At 36.4% G+C, this 21553-nt stretch overlaps 1 protein-coding gene across 1 annotated transcript in view; it reads right to left on the bottom strand.

The window, feature by feature from the left end:
* The window catches only part of MAGI2 (membrane associated guanylate kinase, WW and PDZ domain containing 2), a 1493747-nt gene that overhangs the window by 522905 nt on the left and 949289 nt on the right, over positions 1 to 21553 (bottom strand). The window contains exon 4 of the mRNA XM_040260742.1: positions 17888 to 18103. Within this exon, the coding sequence (XP_040116676.1) occupies positions 17888 to 18103 (216 nt within the window). The remainder of the gene's footprint in view (positions 1 to 17887; positions 18104 to 21553) is intronic.

The following is a 21553-nucleotide window of genomic DNA, read 5'->3' as shown; positions in this document are numbered from 1 at the left end:
CTGTATGACTTAATGCAAATTTATTTTTACAGAAAACCTAGAACAAGTGTTCACCAGCAGGCCTATGCTCCCTCTGAAGGTGCTACAGGAGGGTCCGTTCCAGGCTTCTCTGCTGGCTTCTGATCATCTCCTGGTTTGTAGCAACACTAACTCCAATCTTCATATGGTATGCTACCTGGATACTTGTCTAATTTCCCTTTTTGAAGGACACTAGTCATCCTCAGTCAGGGGCTCACCCTACTGATCTACTATTTTATTAGGAGAACTAATAACTACTACTACTTAGTTAAGATAGCCACATCCTATTTCCAAATAGGAAGTAAGTTCATTTTCTGTGATTTTGGTGGTTTGGACTTCAACATATGAATGTTGGAGCGGGGGCGGCAGTGGGGGACACAATTCAATTCATTAAACAGTATTTAGGCAGGTTTACCTCACAATCCACTGAACCAATATTTATCATGTCTAGGACTATAAATTATTGTTTCATGCTACATTACAATTGTTTCCCTGATTAATAAGGAGAGTAGAATTTAACTTCATTATATTTTAGATAATACGTCTTTCTTTTGTATGTGGCTTAATATTTTAAAAAATCAGATATGTTGAGTATTATATAAGTAACTGAGAAAGTACCCATTAAGATCAGAATGGACTTTTAAAAAATAGACTTCATATTTTAGATCAATTTTAAGTTCACAGCAAAATTAAGAGAAAGGAGCAGAAGTTGCTAACACTCTCTGACCACACAAATGCATTATCTCCCCCATTACTAATCCTCCTCAGCCTGGTACATTTTACAGCCGACGAAATTACGATGACACATCACTATCACTCAAAGTCCTTAGTTTACAATAGGGTTCACTCCTGGTGTTGTGTATTTTATGCTGCTGCTAAGTCGCTTCAGTCGTGTCCGACTCTGTGCGACCCCATAGATGGCAGCCCACCAGGCTTCCCCGTCCCTGGGATTCTCCAGGCAAGAACACTGGAGTGGGTTGCCGTTTCCTTTTCCAATGCATGAAAGTGAAAAGTGAAAGTGAATTCGCTCAGTACTGTCCAACTCTTAGTGACCCCATGGACTGCAGTCTACCAGGTTCCTCCATCCATGGGATTTTCCAGGCAAGATTACTGGAGTGGCGTGCCATTGCCTTCTCCATGTATATTTTATGGGTCTTAACAACTGTATAATGACATATAGTCACCACTGAAATATACAGGGTGGTTTGACTGCTCTAAAAATCCTCTGTGCTCTGCTTTCATCTGTCTCGCCCCTCTAACTCTTGGAAATGACTGATGCTTTCACTGTCTCCATAGTTTAACCTTTTCCAGAATGTTATATAGTGTACAGGACTTCCCTGGTGGCTCAGACAGTAAAGCATCTGACTACAATGCGGGAGACCCGGGTTTGATCCCTGGGTCAGGAAGATCCTCTGGAGAAGGAAATGGCAACCCACTCCAGTACTCTTGCCTGGAAAATCCCATGGACAGAGGAGCACGGTAGGCTACAGTCCATGGGGAAGCAAAGAGTCGGACATGACTGAGCTACTTTACTCACTCACTCACTCACTCACTCACTCATATAGTGTATAGAGTTGTTTCAGATTGGCTTCTTTCATTTAGTAAAACACATTTAAGTCTGCTTGATGTCTTTTAATAGTTTTATAGTTCATTTATTTTCAGCACTAAATAATATTTCATTGTCTGGATATATCACCATAATAAACTTTTAGTAATTAGGGATGGGAAAGAACAGATTTTACCAAGGTGTACGTGTAGCCATTCTTGCTAACATTCTTCCCCTCTCATGAAGTTTAGCTTAAAATTATATCTGTGCAAATGTGCCATAACACAGATCTCATATGTGTCAAATCTATGACTTGAGAAACCTTAGACTACTGACATTCTGACTAAGGAGAAAGAGGCAAATAACCCCATGCATGTTTTTCTTTCATAGTGGTTTGAAAGTATTTCTTGATTAGGAAGCGGTTATATAGAAATGGCCTTTTAAACCTCCATCACACATTTCTTAGCATGGTTTTATTGTTAAATCCAAACATGAATTTTTTGGATATGTAAATGAATTTCCCCCAAGACGCTTGCTGCTCAAGTGAACAGCCTTTATCAAACACTGGCAGTTTTGAGCATTTCATTTTGAGTTTCTTGGTCCATTAGATGCCTTGCAAACCAGAGGAGGGGTTTATCTTTGCCCTGACAATATAAACAAAAATCATTTCAATAAAGAATGAATATTTATTTTTAGAGAATGACAATAATTTTAAAAAAATTTCCCTTTGACTAGGACTGTTGTATTTCCTAGAAATTCTGTCGAAACTTTGAGATAAGGATAGGTGTTGATAATATACAGTCTTAAAAACAATGATCTATAGAAAACAAGATTTGTGTATAATTTTATTTCTGTGAAGAATTAAATATAATTTCTTTGGATTCAGCAAATAATTTCCTTCTTCCCATAAAATATTCAGAAGAGCTCAAAGATCTGTACACAGTATAGGGACTAAAAAACATTTAATGGGAAGAAAGTTAAATGAATGTATTTTTGCACTCAGTACAGTTCACATAAATTCTATAGTTCTGGTCCAGTTGAAGGTTTTGATATTACATATGTATAGTAGGCATTCCATTTACTTACATGTTTATTGCTCTAGCAGTATCTAACACATTGCCTTTAGGATGCAAGGCTAACAATAAATCAGAATACCATGGCTTTGAATGTTCCTACTGAGTTTTATTAAAGGATAATCAGAAACCTAGATAAAACATTTCAAGAAGATTGCCTATTTTATACCTTATCCATATTTTCATTTGACATGGTCTATGCATATAGTTAATGTTAAGCTTTCTGTAATTGCCTTCCTTTGAAATAAGGGAACATAATGTTTCAAAGCCAGATAGGAAATTGTTGATTTTATTTCTTTGAGTAGTCATAAAATGTGAATTTTCAAAAATTGCTATACCCTGTGAGAGAGCTCTATGATTTATATTTTTAATGGCTCTGTGACAAATTTTAATAAATCTAATAACTTTTTTCTTCTGTCTTTATGTTATTTTTTGGAAATAAGCATGCTTAGAGGACATTTAATGGGGAAAAATGGTTGAGGAACATATTTGTAGCTTATAAGGAAAGAGAATAGGAATAACTTGAGATTACTTTTTTCTTTTTGTTTAACTGTTCTCAGATAGCAATAAACACTCCACAGGGAGCAGTAGAATATAATTGCTAAGGCTGGTGTCTTAGCAATTGGGTTTTGAATCTGTACTTCTCAGTGTGCTGTTGGACAAGTCATTTAACTCACTCTGTGCCTGCCTCAATTTCCTTAAGCGGAGTAACATTACATTACATAAGGATTAGATAACACATGTATATATATTGTGTAGAACAGTAAACTACCAGAACATAGTAGGTGCTCAGTAAATGTTATATATTTTTTATATGTGAGTTATACTACACAGAACACTAAATAAACTGTAGAGTTCAATCAGTCAAGCAACTTAAATGTTTTCTCCCCATAGAAACAAGAAGTATGGTCAATTTCATATGATTTTTAAGACAGGTGTTTCAAAAAACAATGCAATTTCTTAACAAAGAAAGATACACATAAAGCTAATGTATCCTCTTTAAAAGTTGTGTGCACAAATTGAGCTTTTCTTCCTCAGTGGAAACTTGCTGTGGTATTAACTCATTTAAAGGAGGGAAAATAATCTTCAGAAATCACACATTTTCCCCAAGTTCTGTATGTTTTCCTGCAGAGTTCTACATTTGATTTTGCTAGGTGCCAGGGACTGCTGCTGAGCTATGAACTTGGCTTTCGTACCTTTGAGGGTACTGATTTAAATCATAGTCAGAGACACAGCTCTTCTATTTCATATTAGTCCAAGGCTTTCTCCTAATACAGACTCAGGGTAAGCTTGGTTTTCAAATCTAATAGACACCTCCAGACTCTTGTTCACTTTGGTAGCGCTATGGTAGTGACCACAGTGGTGGAAGTGGTGGGGCTGGAAGAGTTTCCTTACTTTCCTACAAACTTGGCAGTCTCATCAAAAAGTATGTCTGTTAGGTTGATATAAAGACTTATTGTATTGTCATAACGGTAGGATGGAGTGGAGGCTGTCATAACATGCTTGCTTTACTGCTAGAAGCCGAAGTTTTTGGAATTTGAAATATAGGCACTTGTAAATAAATGAATATTTTAGGGTTGACTCTTGGACAGGAGAAAAATATCATTGTAATTGATTTTTCATATGGCCATCCTATAGATTATTTTCCAGTGTGAAAATGGAGGACATTCTGCCTTCAGAAAGGAAGCTGTCACGCAGTGGCCACCTGCATTCTATGCAGCCAGCTGACTGAAATAAGTCAATGTCCTAGCTTACAGCGCTCCTGTCAATTTTCTTTGCTTTTCCTAACCTTCTCAAATGAGAAGAGGAATTATAATATGGGTGCCAAAATATTTGCACATTGAATGATTAGTGAATATTAACTCATCATTTAGGAAAAAAATTACTTTTTTGATGTAGTAAAACATGCACTGGGACCAAATCCAAAAGTACAGAGAAGAAAAACAGTGCAAAGCTGTTTCTCTCGTTTCTACTCCCAGTGCTCCTGTAAGCAAAGGTGGTTATATTTTCTGCTCTTTCTGAGGTGTTTCTATGCACACTGATTACTGACTTGTAGTTGGTATTTTTCTGATTCCTTAGTTCTCCTAAAGTATCTCTAAGTTCTAAAAACAAAGCACTATAATTTCTTTTTATGTATGGTATGAGAATGAGGAAGGGTGGCCCTTAAACACTGTGGCAATTTTAAAAGTGTATTTTTTCCTGATATTTTAACTAATATTTAATTTTAATATTTGAGAATATGAAAGAAAGACAATACTAGAATAAAATAGAATTAGGGAAAGTTAGGGTATCAGTAACTATGCTGCTGATTTTTGAGATGATATATCAACTGAGGGAGCAGGAATGCCCAATCCTAATTACATTGTACCTGTAATATCTGTAACCAAATTGGACCTCATCTACTTAGGAGGCCAGTCAGGGAAATATGAATTAATAAGAAAGCATATTCAATATCTCAAAATTATTTTTAATTTACATCTATAATCCAAAATGAGTTACACATTCTTTGGAATACTAAAAGAACAATATGAGGAATTATGAAAATAGAAAAATGCAAGGTGTATGAATAGAAGATGACAGGAAAAATTGGGGTATATAAAAAGCTAAACTGGGAAGAATTACTAAAAAGATTAGTAGAGGGAATTACTTTTCATTGACAAGGAAGAAGAAGTGCTGCCGTAATTAGTATATATTCTTCTTTTTAATTTTTAACATTTTAATAAAAGCAGACTGGAATAATGGCAATAAATGAATCTTCACATCTTTGAAACTATATGTGCTATATGATTTTCATAATGCAATGAATTCTGAAGATATTTATCATATAGAAACAAGCACCCCAAATCTTCAGCCAACTTTGGGCTGAGAGAAGTTGACACAGCATTGAAAATATTCAAAGACCAAAACAAGATATGAACTAAAATATAGGATATGTATGTACAATAATTTTCAGATCTTTCAAAATTCTGACAAAAATCAGCAAATTAGTACTTCACGAAGCATCACTTTCTGAAGTTTAAGGAACATCAAAGGGGCTGAAAGAAAAGGCAGAAGATTTTATTCAACCTTGATCTTGATAATTCAGGTGTCATTCTTTGGGGCCAAACTGGTCAAGGTATTATCTCATGAGAATAAGAAGTCAATTAGAAAATAAAAGATAAAGGTGCTATCCCTTTATCCCTGAGTGCTCAGAGAGACCTTATCCAGAGACCTTCCGTCTTCAGAGTCAAAGACCAGCCTTCAGTCAGAAATAATTAGAGCAACTTTTGTCTGACAATAAAGTAGCTAAGATTCCACACTGAATTGATAAACATATCCATGAGGAGAAATATGAGATAAGAACATAGACTACAGGGTGAATATCAAACCCAGAGAGAATGGAAGACCATGACTAGAAAGAAGCTTAGACTCTAACAATGCTTGGAGAACCTGAGGACACAAATGTTTCAGCTAGTCTGTAGGCTTTCTGTGTGTGCTTTACAAACCCCAGTGTGACCACACTTGTTCCTGCTGTGCATTCCTCCCTCATGTATCAAATCTCTCTCTCATGTGCATCACATAAACACTCAGAGAAGCAGAAAAAAACTCTACAAAAGGTTGAGTGCAAAGATTCCCAAATTGCTTAATCAGTCTTTAGGCATGAAGAGGTTCAAATAGTACTTCCCTTTTAGTTTAATCACAAAGTGAGTCTGCCTTGATTTAAAATGACATCCCTGAAATTAATCGTGATTTCATGTTTGTTTACAGTGGTATAGTTATAGTTACTACTAGGGCATAGCTACAGACTCTAAAGAGATTATCTTGTTACTTTATAATCATATGTGGCTACTCGGAGCGTTTTACAATTAGGGCAGCTTTCATGTTCAAATAATCATTTAAGAAAAGATTTATTAATAAATGGAATATCTAATTTTTGAAAATTAACTTTTTAAAACAGCTCCAGAAATCTGCCCCTCCAGTGGGGAGATAAACCAGTACTATGTTTGGGAATTAAACCTCCCCAGCAAAAAAAAAAAAGAAGGAGAGAGAGAAAGATCTGAGTGGATACACACATCACAGTCTCTGTGAACCCACACAAAAATAAGCAGGGCACAGGCGTTGGGGTGGTTTCAGAGTGCAGCATTATTCACAGGAAAACAGCGAGATTCACCACGGAGGACATAATTCTTTTGACAGTGACAGGACCTCATTCACAGAACCAGGACTGATGGTGCACGCACAGTCAGCGTGCCAAGCGGCACAGGGCCTGGATGCGGGTCCCTAATGGTGAACTGAGACCATTGCTGAGGACACTCAGTGATCACATAAGGGACACTCTGTTTGCTCTCTGGGAGACGCAGTTCATTTGCACTAATTGCAGGCTTGGGGGCCTGGAGAAGGCAGCTCTGTGTACACATACTGTATTCCCTTTGTTGGTGAAGGTAGCTCTCACGGGCCCTGTTCCTCCTGGCATTGTAAATGTGTGTGTATTAACAGAGAGACTTAGCTGCCTTTAAAATATATGTGCATTTCTAATTCTTTGCACTAGGCTTACTAATCACTGGTGAGGGGAAGCTACAATATAATAGTGAATTACTCTCCGGAAAAGTTGAGCAGATAATTCATGAAATAAAAGAAATCCAGGAAAGCCTAACCCAATTAGGCCTAACCCAAGCCAAACCCTACTGTTTACAGGACTTGTTTTTCTTCAGAAAAGTTTCACTGAAAAAAAAAAAAAAAAAAGTTCTATCTACTGATCTATTAAGCACCTATCTATCTGGGTCATTTTCAAGTTACAAAGATTGACTAATTCTCATCTCTAAGAATGTGTCTTTTGGGGCTGGTGCATGGGGATGATCCAGAGAGATGATATGGGGTGGAAGGTGGAAGGGGGATTCAGGATTGGGAGCTTGTATACACCCGTGGTGGATTCATGTCAATGTATGGCAAAACCAATACAGTATTGTAAAGTAAAATAAAGTAAAAATAAAATTAAAAAAAAAGAAAAAAAAAGAAAATATACTACTTTCTTTTGTTCAAACAACTTTTGAAGAAATGTAAGATCATGAATCCTCATGTCTTTCAAACTTAGAAACACTGCATGTGGAAGACACTGAACAGTGGAAAATGAGCATAAAATAAATCTAATTATGTTGCTATAGTGAAGCTTTGACATTCTCAAGAGGTTTGGTTGACTGGAAAAATAAATATTTACCAAGAATTTGAAATAATTAATGATATATACTAATCACTAACACAGGCAAACAAAAAAGTAGACATAATCCTTGTCCTGGTAACATTTACAATTTATGAGGGAATCACAGATATGCACATTATGAAAAGTTACCTACAAGGACCAGGTTAATTAGTATCTCCTAAATGAATGAGAAGTGTAAGTTGGACTTCAATAATTCAGAAATGGACAGTCTCAGTTTTTCATTACGAGAGTCAACAAATGATTAGCAGAGAATATAAACATTTGATTGAACTGTGAATAGAAGAATAGTAGGTTTGAATGTGGGAAAGGCTTGTCAGATAGGTGAAGGGGTTTTCTGAGTATGAGATGCAGATGAGAGAAGGCAGCAGGGGGAACCAAAGATAACAGGTGTTACAGTCAAGTGTGGGAGGACCTGTCCAAAGAGTTTGAAGTACGAGAAACAGAAGCTCATCCAAGTTTTGAGAAGGAGATGTAACCAAATGCTGGTTTGAGGTCTTTTAATTGATTGAAGAGTAACAGGGAAATTGACAGGAATGGAGCCTATGGGACAGGAGGTCAGTTAGGTGACATGTGAGTGCATGCTAGCCCCTTCAGTTGTGTCAGACTCTTCGCGACACCATGGACTAGGCTCCTCTGTCTATGAAATTCTCCAGGGGAGAAGACTGGAGTGAGTTGCCATTTCTTCTCCAGGGCATCTTCCTAACCCAGGGATCTAATTCATGTCTCTTATATCTCCTGAACTGGCAGGTGGGTTCTTTACCACTAGTGCCACCTGGGAAGCCCAAGTTAGGTGACTGTGTTCCCCAAATGAGGGGATAAGGCAGTGATCCAAGGAAGGCTAAGGAAGGCATAGATAAAAGCTAAAGGCCCAGTGACCTTATTATTTTTTTTAATCTAATAATGCATATCCAGGAAGTGGGAGAAAAGTATCAGACTCTGAACTATCTGGGTGAGAGGCAGATTTAGAGAAAACCGATAAGATGCTTTGTGAGTTGGCTTGCTTGTTTGTTTTTTAGGAGAAGAGTTTAAAGTGGAATGTTGCATTTAAGTTGCTGAAGCAATACCTGGGGAGGGAGGTGTGTGTAGTCCATGGGCAGTAGTTAGAAATATGGCCCTGGAACACAAGGGAGAAATGAAGGCTGCAGATAAATCTAAGTATTTGAAGCCACAGGGCTGAATATCACCTCTACCAAGATAAAGATGTTTGAACATAAGGTGAGGTTGATGGCAAGGGAAGGTTTTCTGAGCATATGAATTTTAAATAGCATTTTAAAGACAAATTCTCCTAGATGATTTAAGGATGTATCATCCTTGCAAGCATTAGAGCTAATGTCACTTCCATGAACTTTTTGAAGGACAAACATAATGGAATACAATGGAGACGGAGTACACTGAACGACAGGGCTGTGATTTACCTTACAGAGGTCAGGAGTCACTTTGTCCTCAGCGTAGTTAACAACACAGGGAAATACAGTGGAAACGGACGAGTTCAGGTTTCCCTGGGTTCAGAGTTCAACTCTGCTATCATCAGCTTACTAAAGTACTTTAAGGTAAATTTCAGCATCTCACTTCTTAAGCAGGCAGGTTCATTACCACTAGTGCCACTGTGATTATGGGACTAGAGATAACATATATCGCATATAGCTTGTACATAGTATGCATTCACTAAAGGAAACTTATTTATTTTTGTAATGTTTATTACTTACAAGGATAAAACTACATTTCTAAGGGTAGAACTACACTGATTTCCATTACCAAAGTGACATATATCAGAAAAAGAAACATTTCTGTAATGCAATTTTGAATAAATAGAGGAAAACTAGAATAAAATAAATATTCACGTATGTGAATATTCATTGATGTTAGTAAAACTTAATTGACTGATTACCTATTTAAAAGTGGTCATTGACTTTATCTAGGTATGGTATGACAGCAAAAGAAAGATAATTCTGCAAACTACATTTCAAAGGAGTAAAGATCAAGACAATGAGTAATAGGTGTAAACTGAGGACTCTAAAACCTTTATGTCCACAGTGAAAACAGTTCACTTTGGTGAAGTATATAAGGGGTTAAAGACTAGTAGGTTTGGTACTTAATTGCTGTTGCTGTTGTTTAGTCACTAAGTCATGTCTAAATCTTTGCCACCCCAAGGACTGTAGCCTGCCAGGCTCCTCTGGATCCCCTGGAGGAGGGAATGGTAAACCACTCCAGTATGCTTGCTGGGATAATCCCATAGACATAGCCTCCCAGAAGGCTACAGTTCATGGGACCTGCAAAGAGTCAGACATACATATATAAAGAATATTATATATATATAAAACTAGAAATATTTTATATCCAGAGAAGGAAATGAGTTGCCTTTTACATGATTTACAGAAATGAAAAAAAACATAAGAATCACTTAGTGGGTAAAAACTTATAATTCTTTCTTTAAAGATGTTCAAGTGAAATAGTGGTCATATTGCAAAGAAGAAGCCAATTCTGACTCCATGTTGGAATTGTTTGACTTGCTTTTCATTGCTTTTGTTATTATAATCATACAGAATGATCTGTCTCAGAGAATACTGCTCCTCTGCCTGACTGTTTAAAGCGTCTTTGTTCAACCCCGTCCGTCTGTGGATGGCAGGAAGGAAGAAATTAACACATCCCCTGCCTGAGGCTTGTCATTCTGGGAGATGTTTGCAATATTTCCCATAACAACTATAAATATCTATGCACCCAACACAGGAGCACCTCAATACATAAAACAAACATTAACAGACATAAAAGGAGAAATTGACAGTAACACAATAATAGTAGGAGACTTTAACACCCCACTCACACCAATGGACAGATTATCAAAACAGAAAATTGATAAGAAAACACAAGTCTTAAATGACATATTAAGAAATATCTTACTGATATCTTCTGGACATTCCACCCAAAAGCAGAAGAATACATCTTCATCTCAAGGGCACATGGAACATTCTCCAGGATAGACCTGGTGATTTGTGACCTGATTTGGATCACAAATCAAACCTCAGTAAAATTAAGAAAACTGAAATTGTATTGAGCATCTTCTCTGACCACAATGCTATGAGGCTAGATATCAAACATGGAGATTAAACAACACATTTCTAAATAACCAATAGGTTACTGAAGAAATCAAAAGGGAAATCAAAGAAACAAATGACAATGAAAACACAACAACTCAAAACCTATGGGATGCAGCAAAAGCAGTTCTAAGAGGGAGATTTATAGCAATGCAATCCTACCTAAAGAAACAATAAAAACATTGAATAGACAACCTAACTTTATACCTAAAACTACTGGAAAAATAGTAAGAAAAAAACCCCAAAATTAGTAAAAGGAAAGAAATCATAAAGATCTGAGCAGAAAGAAATGAAACAATAGTAAAGATTAATAAAACTAAAAGCTGGTTCTTTGAGAAGATAAACAAAATTGACAGACCTTTAGCCCAACTCATCAAGAACAAAAGAGAGAAGAATCAAATAAACAAAATTAGAAATGAAAAAGGAGAGGTTACAACAGACAATGCAAAAATACAGAGGATTATAGAGACTATTATGAAAAACTATGTGGCAATAAAATGGATAACCTGGAAGAAACAGACAGATTCATAGAAAAGTTTAATCTTCTAAGACTAATCCAGGAAGAAATAGAAATTATGAACAACCCAGTTACAAGCACTGAAATCGAAGCTGTGATAAAAAAATCTCCCAAAAAACAAATCCCCAGGACCAGATAGCTTCACAGGAGAATTCTATCAAACTTTTAGAAGAGCTAATGCCTATCCTTCTAAAATTCTTTCAAAAGAGTGTAGAGGAAGGAACACTTCCAAACTCATCCTACAAGGCCACCATCATGACACCAAAACCAGACAAAGACAACACACAAAAAAAGAAAACTACAGGCCAATATCACTGATGAACATAGATGCAAAAATCCTCAACAAAATTTTAGCAAACAGAATTTGGAAACACATCAAAAAGCTCATACACCATGATCAAGTTGGATTTATTCCAGGGATGCAACATTCTTCAGTATATGCAAATCAGTCAATGTGATACACCATATTAACAAACAGAAAAATAAAAACCCTATGATAACCTCAATAGATACAGAAAAAGCCTTTGACAAAATTCAGCACCCATTTATGATTAAAACTCTTTAAAAAATGGGCATAGAAGGAACCTACCTTAACATTATAAAGGCCATATATGATAAGCCTACAGCAAACATCATTCTCAATGGTGAAAAACTGAAAGCATTCCCCACTAAGATCAGGAACAAGACAATGGTATCCATTCTCACCACTATTATTCAACGTAGTAGTGGAAGTCCTAGCTACAGCAATCAGAGAAGAAAAATAATAAAGAAATCCAGATTGGAAAAGAAGAAGTAATGCACTCAGTGTTTGTGGATGATATGATACTGCACATAGAAAACCCTAAAGATAGTGTCAGAAAATTAATAAGAGCTAATCAGTGAATTTAGCAAAGTTGCAGGATATAAAATCAATACACAGAAATCATTTGCATTTCTATATACTAACAATGAAAAATCAGAAAGAGCAATTAAGGAATCAATCCCATTCACCATGGCAACTAAAAGAATAAAATATCTAGGAATAAACTTACCTAAGGAGACAAAAGAACTGTACACAGAAAATTATAAGACACTAATGAAAGAAATCAAAGGTGACATAAACAGATGGAGAGATATTCCATGTTCCTGAAGAATCAATATTCTGAAAATGACTGTACCACCAAATGCAACCTACAGATTCAATGTGATCCCTATCAAATCACCAATGGCATTTTTCACAGAACTAGAATAAAAAATTTCACAACTCATATGGATACAAAAGACCCTGAATATCCAAAGCAGCCTTGAGAAAGGAAAATGGAGCTGGAAGAATCAACCTTCCTGACTTCAAATTATACTACAAAGCTACAGTCATCAAGACAGTATGGTACTGGCACATAAACAGAAATATAGACCAACAGAACAATTCATGGCCTTTTTGCTTTGCTTCCTCACCTCCCCGTTCTCTGGTCTATAAAAGAGCCTGGTGTTCAGATCCCAGTAAGATGGTTATTTTGAGGTACTAGCCTGCTATCTTCTCAGTCATCTGGTTTTCCGAATAAAGTTGTTTTCCTTGCCTCAACACCTTGTCTCTCAGATTCATTGGTCTGTTCTGTGGCAAGCAGAGCAAGCTTGGACTTGGTAATAGCATGTGTTTACAGATTGCTAAGAAATATATTTATTTTTCTATTTGGTAATATTAATATAAGACTCAGGATAGTACAGCAGATAAGAGTGCTGGTTCTGGATCCAGATTTGCTATATATGAATTCCAGTTACAAGGCAAGTTATTTAACTGTAGCGTACCTCAGTCCTCATCTGTAAAACTGCATCTAACTAATAAGACTATAAGAGAATTAAATGAACTGATACACATAATGAGGTTAAGGAGCTCCTAGCACAGGATAAGATCCAAAAGAAGTTAATTATGTAATATTATTTATTACCATTGTTATCAATTTTACTTGTAATGGAATAAAGTTACCTCAGTAAACTTTCTCCTTTTCCAAATGTTTCTTATTAATTATATTATTTATGCTCTATACTGAGGTCTGATATTAATTATTATTATAGGCTCCTACAGGGCCGTGTTAGCAACAATTTTCTCAATATTATTTGAAGTGTCCTGAATCCAATGAATGTATATGGGGAGAAGACAAAGGCACAACAAAGACCCTGGGCTAGAAAAAATGTGATGAGGGTGAGATGGTGAAGAGTTGGTGAGGTTCAAATGGTGATGAGATTCAAATGGTAAATGTACACAAGAGGAGGGCAAAGAAGTTTTATCTTAAAATCCCTGTTGAAACTTTTTATCTTAAAAACTCTCTTGGATAAACATAAAGAAAAACAGAGACCCTTCAAAAAAGGGACTTGTCAAAGGATTTCTAATAAAGGATGATGAAACAACTTTCTGGTATGGGGCTGTTTTCTCCTATATTTCAAGTCCCATAATAAGAAAGAAAAAGTAGTATAAGACAACTGCTACACCAGGTTCACAGAGGTACTGTTTGTGGCATCTGTTGACTACCCAGATATCCTAAAGCTGGCCTGCATAGTTGTTCTCTATTATTTTCAGGCTCAGAAGTCCAGAGACAGTTACAAAGCTAGTGTTGGTTAAGAAGAGTTCAAATCAGTCCATTTTAACTGGAGCCTTAAAAACATCCTAGTCATAGAAAGCAAAACAAAATATTTCTCATGTCTAAGGTATGAATAAAAGGGGATGGAACTTTCCAGATTCACTATACCCTCAAGTTAAAATAAATTTCTAGTCTGAGAATTTGTATGTCAAGAATGTTTCATTTGATTTGCCCTAAATAGACTATAAATGGAACAGAAATCAATGATTTGTGCCTTATCAAGGCCATATATTTTACATTTTTAGCTATAAGGTTTTAATCAGTAAGAAATCCTATAACTGCTCTTTGACATCCAACTCCTGCTTCTTTTGTGATTATTTTCTTCCACTTAGCTGAATTGTTCTGCTTTTCACATCAAAGTTCAACTAAGGAAACTATGTCTTATCAACTTAATTTAAATCCATTACATGATAAAAAGTAAATATTTTGACAGAAACATTTCAGAATCAAAAATCAAAAAGAGATGGTATCTATTGATAAGTATGATCCCGTTGCCATTTGTTTTATTATTTTGGGTTCGGGTTTATACTCCCTTTTTGTGTTTCCTGTCTAGAGAATATCCTTTAGAATTTGTTGGAGAGCTGGTTTGGTGGTGCTGAATTCTCTCAGCTTTTGCTTGTCTGTAAAGCTTTTGATTTCTCCTTCGTATTTGAATGAGATCCTTGCTGGGTATAGTAATCTGGGCTGTAGGTTATTTTCTTTCATCACTTTAAGTATGTCTTGCCATTCCCTCCTGGCCTGAAGAGTTTCTATTGAGAGATCAGCTGTTATCCTTATGGGAATCCCCTTGTGTGTTATTTGTTGTTTTTCCCTTGCTGCTTTTAATAGTTGTTCTTTGTGTTTGATCTTTGTTAATTTGATTAATATGTGTCTTGGGGTGTTTCGCCTTGGGTTTATCCTATTTGGGACTCTCTGGATTAAAGATCTAAATGTAAGACCAGAAACTATAAAACTGTTAGAGGAGAACATAGGCAAAACACTCTCTGACATAAACCACAGCAGGATCCTCTACGATCCACCTCCCAGAATTCTGGAAATAAAAGCAAAAATAAACAAATGGGATCTAATTAAAATTAAAAGCTTCTGCACAACAAAGGAAAACATAAGCAAAGTGAAAAGACAGCCTTCCGAATGGGAGAAAATAATAGCAAATGAAGCAACTGACAAACAACTAATCTCAAAAATATACAAGCAACTCCTGCAGCTCAATTCCAGAAAAATAAACGACCCAATCAAAAAATGGGCCAAAGAACTAAATAGACATTTCTCCAAAGAAGACATACGGATGGCTAACAAACACATGAAAAGATGCTCAACATCACTCATTATTAGAGAAATGCAAATCAAAACCACAATGAGGTACCACTTCACACCAGTCAGAATGTCTGCGATCCAAAAATCTGCAAGCAATAAATGCTGGAGAGGGTGGGGAGAGAAGGGAACCCTCCTACACTGTTGGTGGGAATGCAAACTAGTACAGCCACTCTGGAGAACAGTGGAGATTCCTTAAAAAATTGCAAATAGAAATGCCTTATGACCCAGCAATCCCACTGTTGGGCATACACACAGAGGAAACCAGAATTGAAAGAAACACATGTACCCCAATGTTCATCGCAGCACTGTTTATAATAGCCAGGACATGGAAACAACCTAGATGTCCATCAGTAGATGAATGGATAAGAAAGCTGTGGTACATATACACAATGGAGTATTACTCAGCCATTAAAAAGAATACATTTGAATCAGTTCTGATGAGATGGATGAAACTGGAGCCGATTATACAGAGTGAAGTGAGCCAGAAAGAAAAACACCAATACAGTATACTAACACATATATATGGAATTTAGGAAGATGGCAATGATGACCCTGTATGCAGGACAGTAAAAAAGACACAGATTGTGTATAGCGGACTTTTGGACTCAGAGGGAGAGGGAGAGGGTGTGAGGATTTGAGAGAATGGCATTGAAACATGTATAATAACATGTAAGAATCGAAATGCCAGTCTATGTCTGATGCAGGATATGACACGCTTGGGGCTGACGCGCGGGGATGACCCAGAGAGATGTTGTGGGGAGGGGGGTGGGAGGGGGGTTCATGTTTGGGAACGCATGTACACCTGTGGTGGATTCATGTCAATCTATGCCAAAACCAATACAGAATTGTAAAGTAAAAATTAAAAATAAATAAATAAATTAAAAAAAAAAAAAAAAGAGATGGTATCTAAGTGCTTGAAAATTATCAGGTCACTTTACAGTAAATAAATTACATTATGTACCTAAAGTGATTCTTAGCATTTGTACCCAGAAATCAACGATTGCTAGGGTCAGAGAATAATTTTTAACCAATATATTAATAGAGGAAGCTATCCTCATATATTAACCAAAATGAAACCATTTTCTAAGGTTTTATACCTTGATTGACACATATTGAATGTTTGGTCTCCTTATATTTAATGAAGAACATTTATACAGGTATTATGGAAAATGAAGCTAAAAATAGTCTTATGAAACTTTTCTTTGATAAAAAATAACTGGGCATGAAAATTCAAATAATATGTTGCTATAGAAGTAGTACAGTGATAAAGTAAAAGTATAGACATCAAAGTAGTTGTAGGAAATATCTTAAGAATAATGTTTGCAAGATACATGTATTAACATTGTTTTCAATGGTTTTAACACAGCTCAGATTTTCAATGCCCATTAAAATAATGATATGCCATTATTAACAAATAAATAAGTAAAACAAAACTTTAGAAACTTTTTCCAAGATTACAAGCAAAGAGAATGTTATAGTTTAGTTTTGGTTATTATGAATAAGATGATGAAAAGTCCATATTATAAATACATTTTTGTACTATATTAGCAATAAGCATAAGAAAATTGCAAATGCATACCTTGTGCAAACACACTTTATATCTGTCTAATATTTTTTATATAGGGATATGACAGAGGATAAATTAAAGGGATAATATCTTTCCCTTGTTCAAGGTAATTGCCTTCATGATATCAATTGTGAAGATGCTTTCTCCAAATTGCCGGATTGTGTGATAAGGGTGGAAGGATAAATACATGGGCATTTTGTAATTACAGTTATTCTGTGGACTGTATTCACTGACGTTGTTAACTGAATCACACGACACAACCTCTATTCACAGAGCTGAAAGTATAGTAAGGTTTCTAAGGATAACTATATCTAATTAATATCTAATACCAATTAACAAAAAAAATTTCACAATGTAACACAGTTGTATTCATGACTTATAAAACCTTCTAAGATTTAAGCCACTCACTGAAAGTGAAAGTCTCTCAGTCATGTCCAACTCTTTGGGACCCAGTCCGTGGAATTCTCCACGCCAGAATACTGGAGTGGGTAGCCTTTCCCTTCTCCAGAGGATCTTCCCAACCCAGCAATTGAACCCAGGTCTCCTGCACTGCAGGTGGATTCTTTACCAACTGAGCTATCAGGGAAGCCCCAAACTACTCACTATATTGCCACTAAAATTGTATGAGTAAAACCAGAAATAGAGGAAGTTGAATAAACTGCGAGATACACCAAAATTTAAACTAATAAATTCAGACACAAGAATCATATCCTTCCCATTTGATATCATAATCCTCTCCTGGAATATAACTATAAACATTATATATATATATATATACACACACACATATATATATATACACACACACACATACATGCATACATATACATCTGAAAATAAATGTGAAAAAAATATATATAACAAACTATATATATTTGAACAGATATAATATATATTCATCTATTTCCAGAAGAACTGCTGAACCTATGACAAATGTCAGTGACTAACCTGGTGTTACTACTACTCCATTTCCATTGACCACAGGCCTCTCTTCCTCTTCCTCCTCAGGAGGCTCTATGCTTGCTTTCTCCATGTTACTCACTGATTTATTCCTCTTCCGTTTTCCTTCAGCACTTGGAGTGGCTCCAGGAAGTATCTGGTCTGTTACATTTAATAATAATGGTGCTGGTTCTGCTGGAGGCTTTGGGGTACCGTAGTAATTGTCTGCAAACAATACAAAGCATTATGAAGTTAAGCATTTCTCCTACTGATGTGCATAATTTGTAAAGAATGGAAATTTTATTAACAAATGTGGATCCTAGTTTGTATACATATTATATATATATATTTTATATACATACAAATATGTCATTTTATAGCCTTTTACATTTTTAATACATGAATTTGTTTCTTCTTTTTGTATTGGGCTTTATGCTTAAGGAAAGATATAGATCTATCTTTATTTCACCTTAGTGCCAAATAAAATAATGTCTTATTTATTGATATGGCACACAGCAATTTGAAATTAATAAAAAATTTTGATAAGTTTTTATTATAATTTTTAAAAGAATAATTATATCTGAATAAGAGTATAGGAAACTTTTTTTTTAAAAGCAAATCCTACAACATTCTGCAAAGGCGCAAACACACTGTGCTTTTCTCCAGCTTTCAAAGGGCTCTGGCTGTTGTCTTTGATGTGCACAGCATCCTGCCCAGAGCTGTATCTCCCTGCCATTTTAGTCGTTCCCATGACTGCTGACAGTGGGCCTGCTGCTTTAATCGTTCTTCAGATTACCACAGCTCTTTTTCCCACAGTTCCATGATCTCAGCTACAGAATCATTTGTTTCTCTCATCAGCCTGTGAAACTTGTTAAAGAGGAGACTAATTCCTGTGTATCTCTGTAACAAGAGACTGGCAAATAGTAGGCATGGCATAGGAGCTTACTATGTGAATATCCATATGTATTCAAGGCAAATCACTTTCTAAAAAATAGTTTAATTTTTTGATTGGCAAAAAAAATAATGGTATTTTTTAAAAAGATCAGTGTTATACTTTCAGCATCAACTTTAAACCCATTATTGTGTTTTCAATTAATTGAATAGTTTTGCACATCTTTGCTCACTCATTCACTGGAGTCTTTATTTAGCATTGACTATGAACCCAAATGCTTCAGTATATTTCTGAGAGAAAATGATGACTAAAATGCAGTCCTTGTCTTCCAGATGCTCAAGGGTCTAGGCACATTTGACAGTAAGCAGATAAGCATTAAAACAGGAAATAGGATTAAGCACTCAAACAAGGAGACACAGAGAGGAAAACCCATCTCACCACCTGCAGAGGCCACTGAAGGTGACTGGGAAGACAGTGTGGTGTGAAAGAAATAATTCTTAAGTAGAAGTGATGGGGTCTAGATGTGTAGTTTCTATGTAACTATAATTCAAGTAACTCAGTAAGGCTCACTCTCTTCATCTATATATTGGGAATGGCAATACTTATTAAAATCATCTGTATTGTGAACTGCAAACAACTAAAACATACTCTAGTTAAATTAAAAGTGATAAGGATGAAAGATATGAGATGGCTACTTGAGAGAAGAGACTGGAAAATCTTGAGGAAAATGGGCAGAAACAAAGAAGTTCTGTCTGGACACCCAGGCTTTGTGTGCTGGCCCTGGACTCTGAAGTCTAGCAGATCCCAGTACCTCAGGCACAACCCTCAGTGGCAGCTGCCCTGGTGGGGATGAACTCAAACTCTTCTCAGGAGCTCTGATTTTATTCATTTCCAGGGAAACTTCCAGGAAAGGTCATCTCATTGGCTGAATCACAGGCACAAGAGAGCCCTTGAGCTGCTGAGGAGCTCCCCCCATTCTTAGATGTCAGGGGGCAGTCTAGAGCCCTATTTTCATCCATCGTATATCAGGGTTCTCCCTGGGACAGGAAGGGCCTTGAGGTGCTGGACAGGCAGAAATTACAAACCTTCACTACATGTGCCCAACTGGGTTGTTGTGACAATGAAGTAAGGATGTATGAGGAAGAGCTTCATAAACTGTGAAACTGCCCGTTTTAATGGCAGTGTAAATGTCAGGCTGGCATGAAGTGAGTGATGGTTCTGGAGGCCAGCCATGCCACTGACACTGTTGCTCATTTTCACAGATATTCACAGTTGTAAGAACAACACCAGAAAAAAGTGATCATGTAAAGTGGTTCTTAAACATGTAGAACTTTAAAACAGAAGTCTGCAAAGTGGATGTTACATATTTTGCTAAAGGTTGCTTTCTAATTTGATTTAGAGCATTTCAAATGAATTAGACCTTTGAATGCACTCACCAAATTCTGAGCAAACAAAACCTGTTAGTTGTTCCTAGAAGTCTATGAACTATTACTGTATTACAGCACCCAAAAGACCTAGCATAGTTCTTAGTATATTGCTGTGTTTCCAATAGAATCATAACACTTAACTTCTTAAGTAATAAATATAATGTAAATTAGTAAATAGTCCTGCATGTTCCAATAAGTAGTATAATTTTAAGCAGCGTTCTGATTTTTTAATGCTTCTAAATATATACAGTACTAAGAAAAGTGGGTTTAAGTAGGCTCCAGGAATTGGTGAGGGACAGGGAAGCCTGGCGTGCTGCAGTCCATGGGGTCACAAAGAGTCGGACATGACTAAGTGATTGAACTGAACTTAAGTAAAAGTGTTGCTCAATTGTGATGAACGTTTTGTGATCCCACGGAGTGCAGCCCCCACCAAGCATTTCTGTCCATGGAATTCTCTAGGAAAGAATACTGGAGTGGGTAGTCATTCTCTTCTCCAGGGGATCATCCTGACCAGGAATTCTTTACTGTCTGAAAAACCACTGAAAGATGAGCCCCCCAGGTCACTAGGTGTCTAATACACTACTGGGGAAGAGTGGAGAAGTAGCTCCAGGGAGAATGAAGAGGCTGAGCCAAAGTAGATACGATGCCTAGTTGTGGATTTAGTGGTGTAAGTAAAGTCTGATACTGTAAAGAACAATATTGCATAGGTACCTTGAATGTTAGGTCCATTAATCAAGGTAAATTGGTGGTCAAAGAAGAGATGGCAAGAGTGAACATTGAGGGGAAAAAAAGAGTGAAAATTGACATTTTAGGAATCAGTGAACTAAAATCGACAGGAATGGGAGAATGTAATTCAGATGACCATTATATCTACTACTGTGGACAAGAATCCCTTAGAAGAAATAGAGTAGCCCTCATAGTCAAAAAAAAAAAAAAGAGTCCAAAATGCAGTACTTAGGTGCAATCTCAGAAATGACAATGATCTTGGTTCCTTTGCAAGGAAAACCATTCAACACCACAGTAATTCAAGTTTATGCCCAACCACTAGTGCCAAAAAAGCTGAAGCTGAGCGGTTCTTTGCAGACGCACAAGACCTTCTAGAACTAACATCAAAAAAAGATGCCCTTTTCATCATAACGGAGTGGAATGCACAAGTAGTAAGTCAAGAGATAAATGGAATAACAAGCAAGTTTGGCCTTGGGGTACAAAATAAAGCAGGGTAAAGCTAACAGAGCCTTGCCAAGATAGCAAACACCCTCTTTGAAAAACACAAGAGATGATTCTACACATGGATATCACCAGATGGTCAATACTAAAATCAAACTGATTGTATCCTTTGCAGCCAAAGATGGAGAA

The sequence above is a fragment of the Oryx dammah genome, unplaced genomic scaffold (assembly GCF_014754425.2).
Source record: "Oryx dammah isolate SB20612 unplaced genomic scaffold, SCBI_Odam_1.1 HiC_scaffold_18, whole genome shotgun sequence".
Lineage (NCBI taxonomy): Eukaryota > Metazoa > Chordata > Mammalia > Artiodactyla > Bovidae > Oryx > Oryx dammah.
Note: the sequence above shows the minus strand (reverse complement) of the source record. Positions and strands in the feature narration are given on the sequence as shown.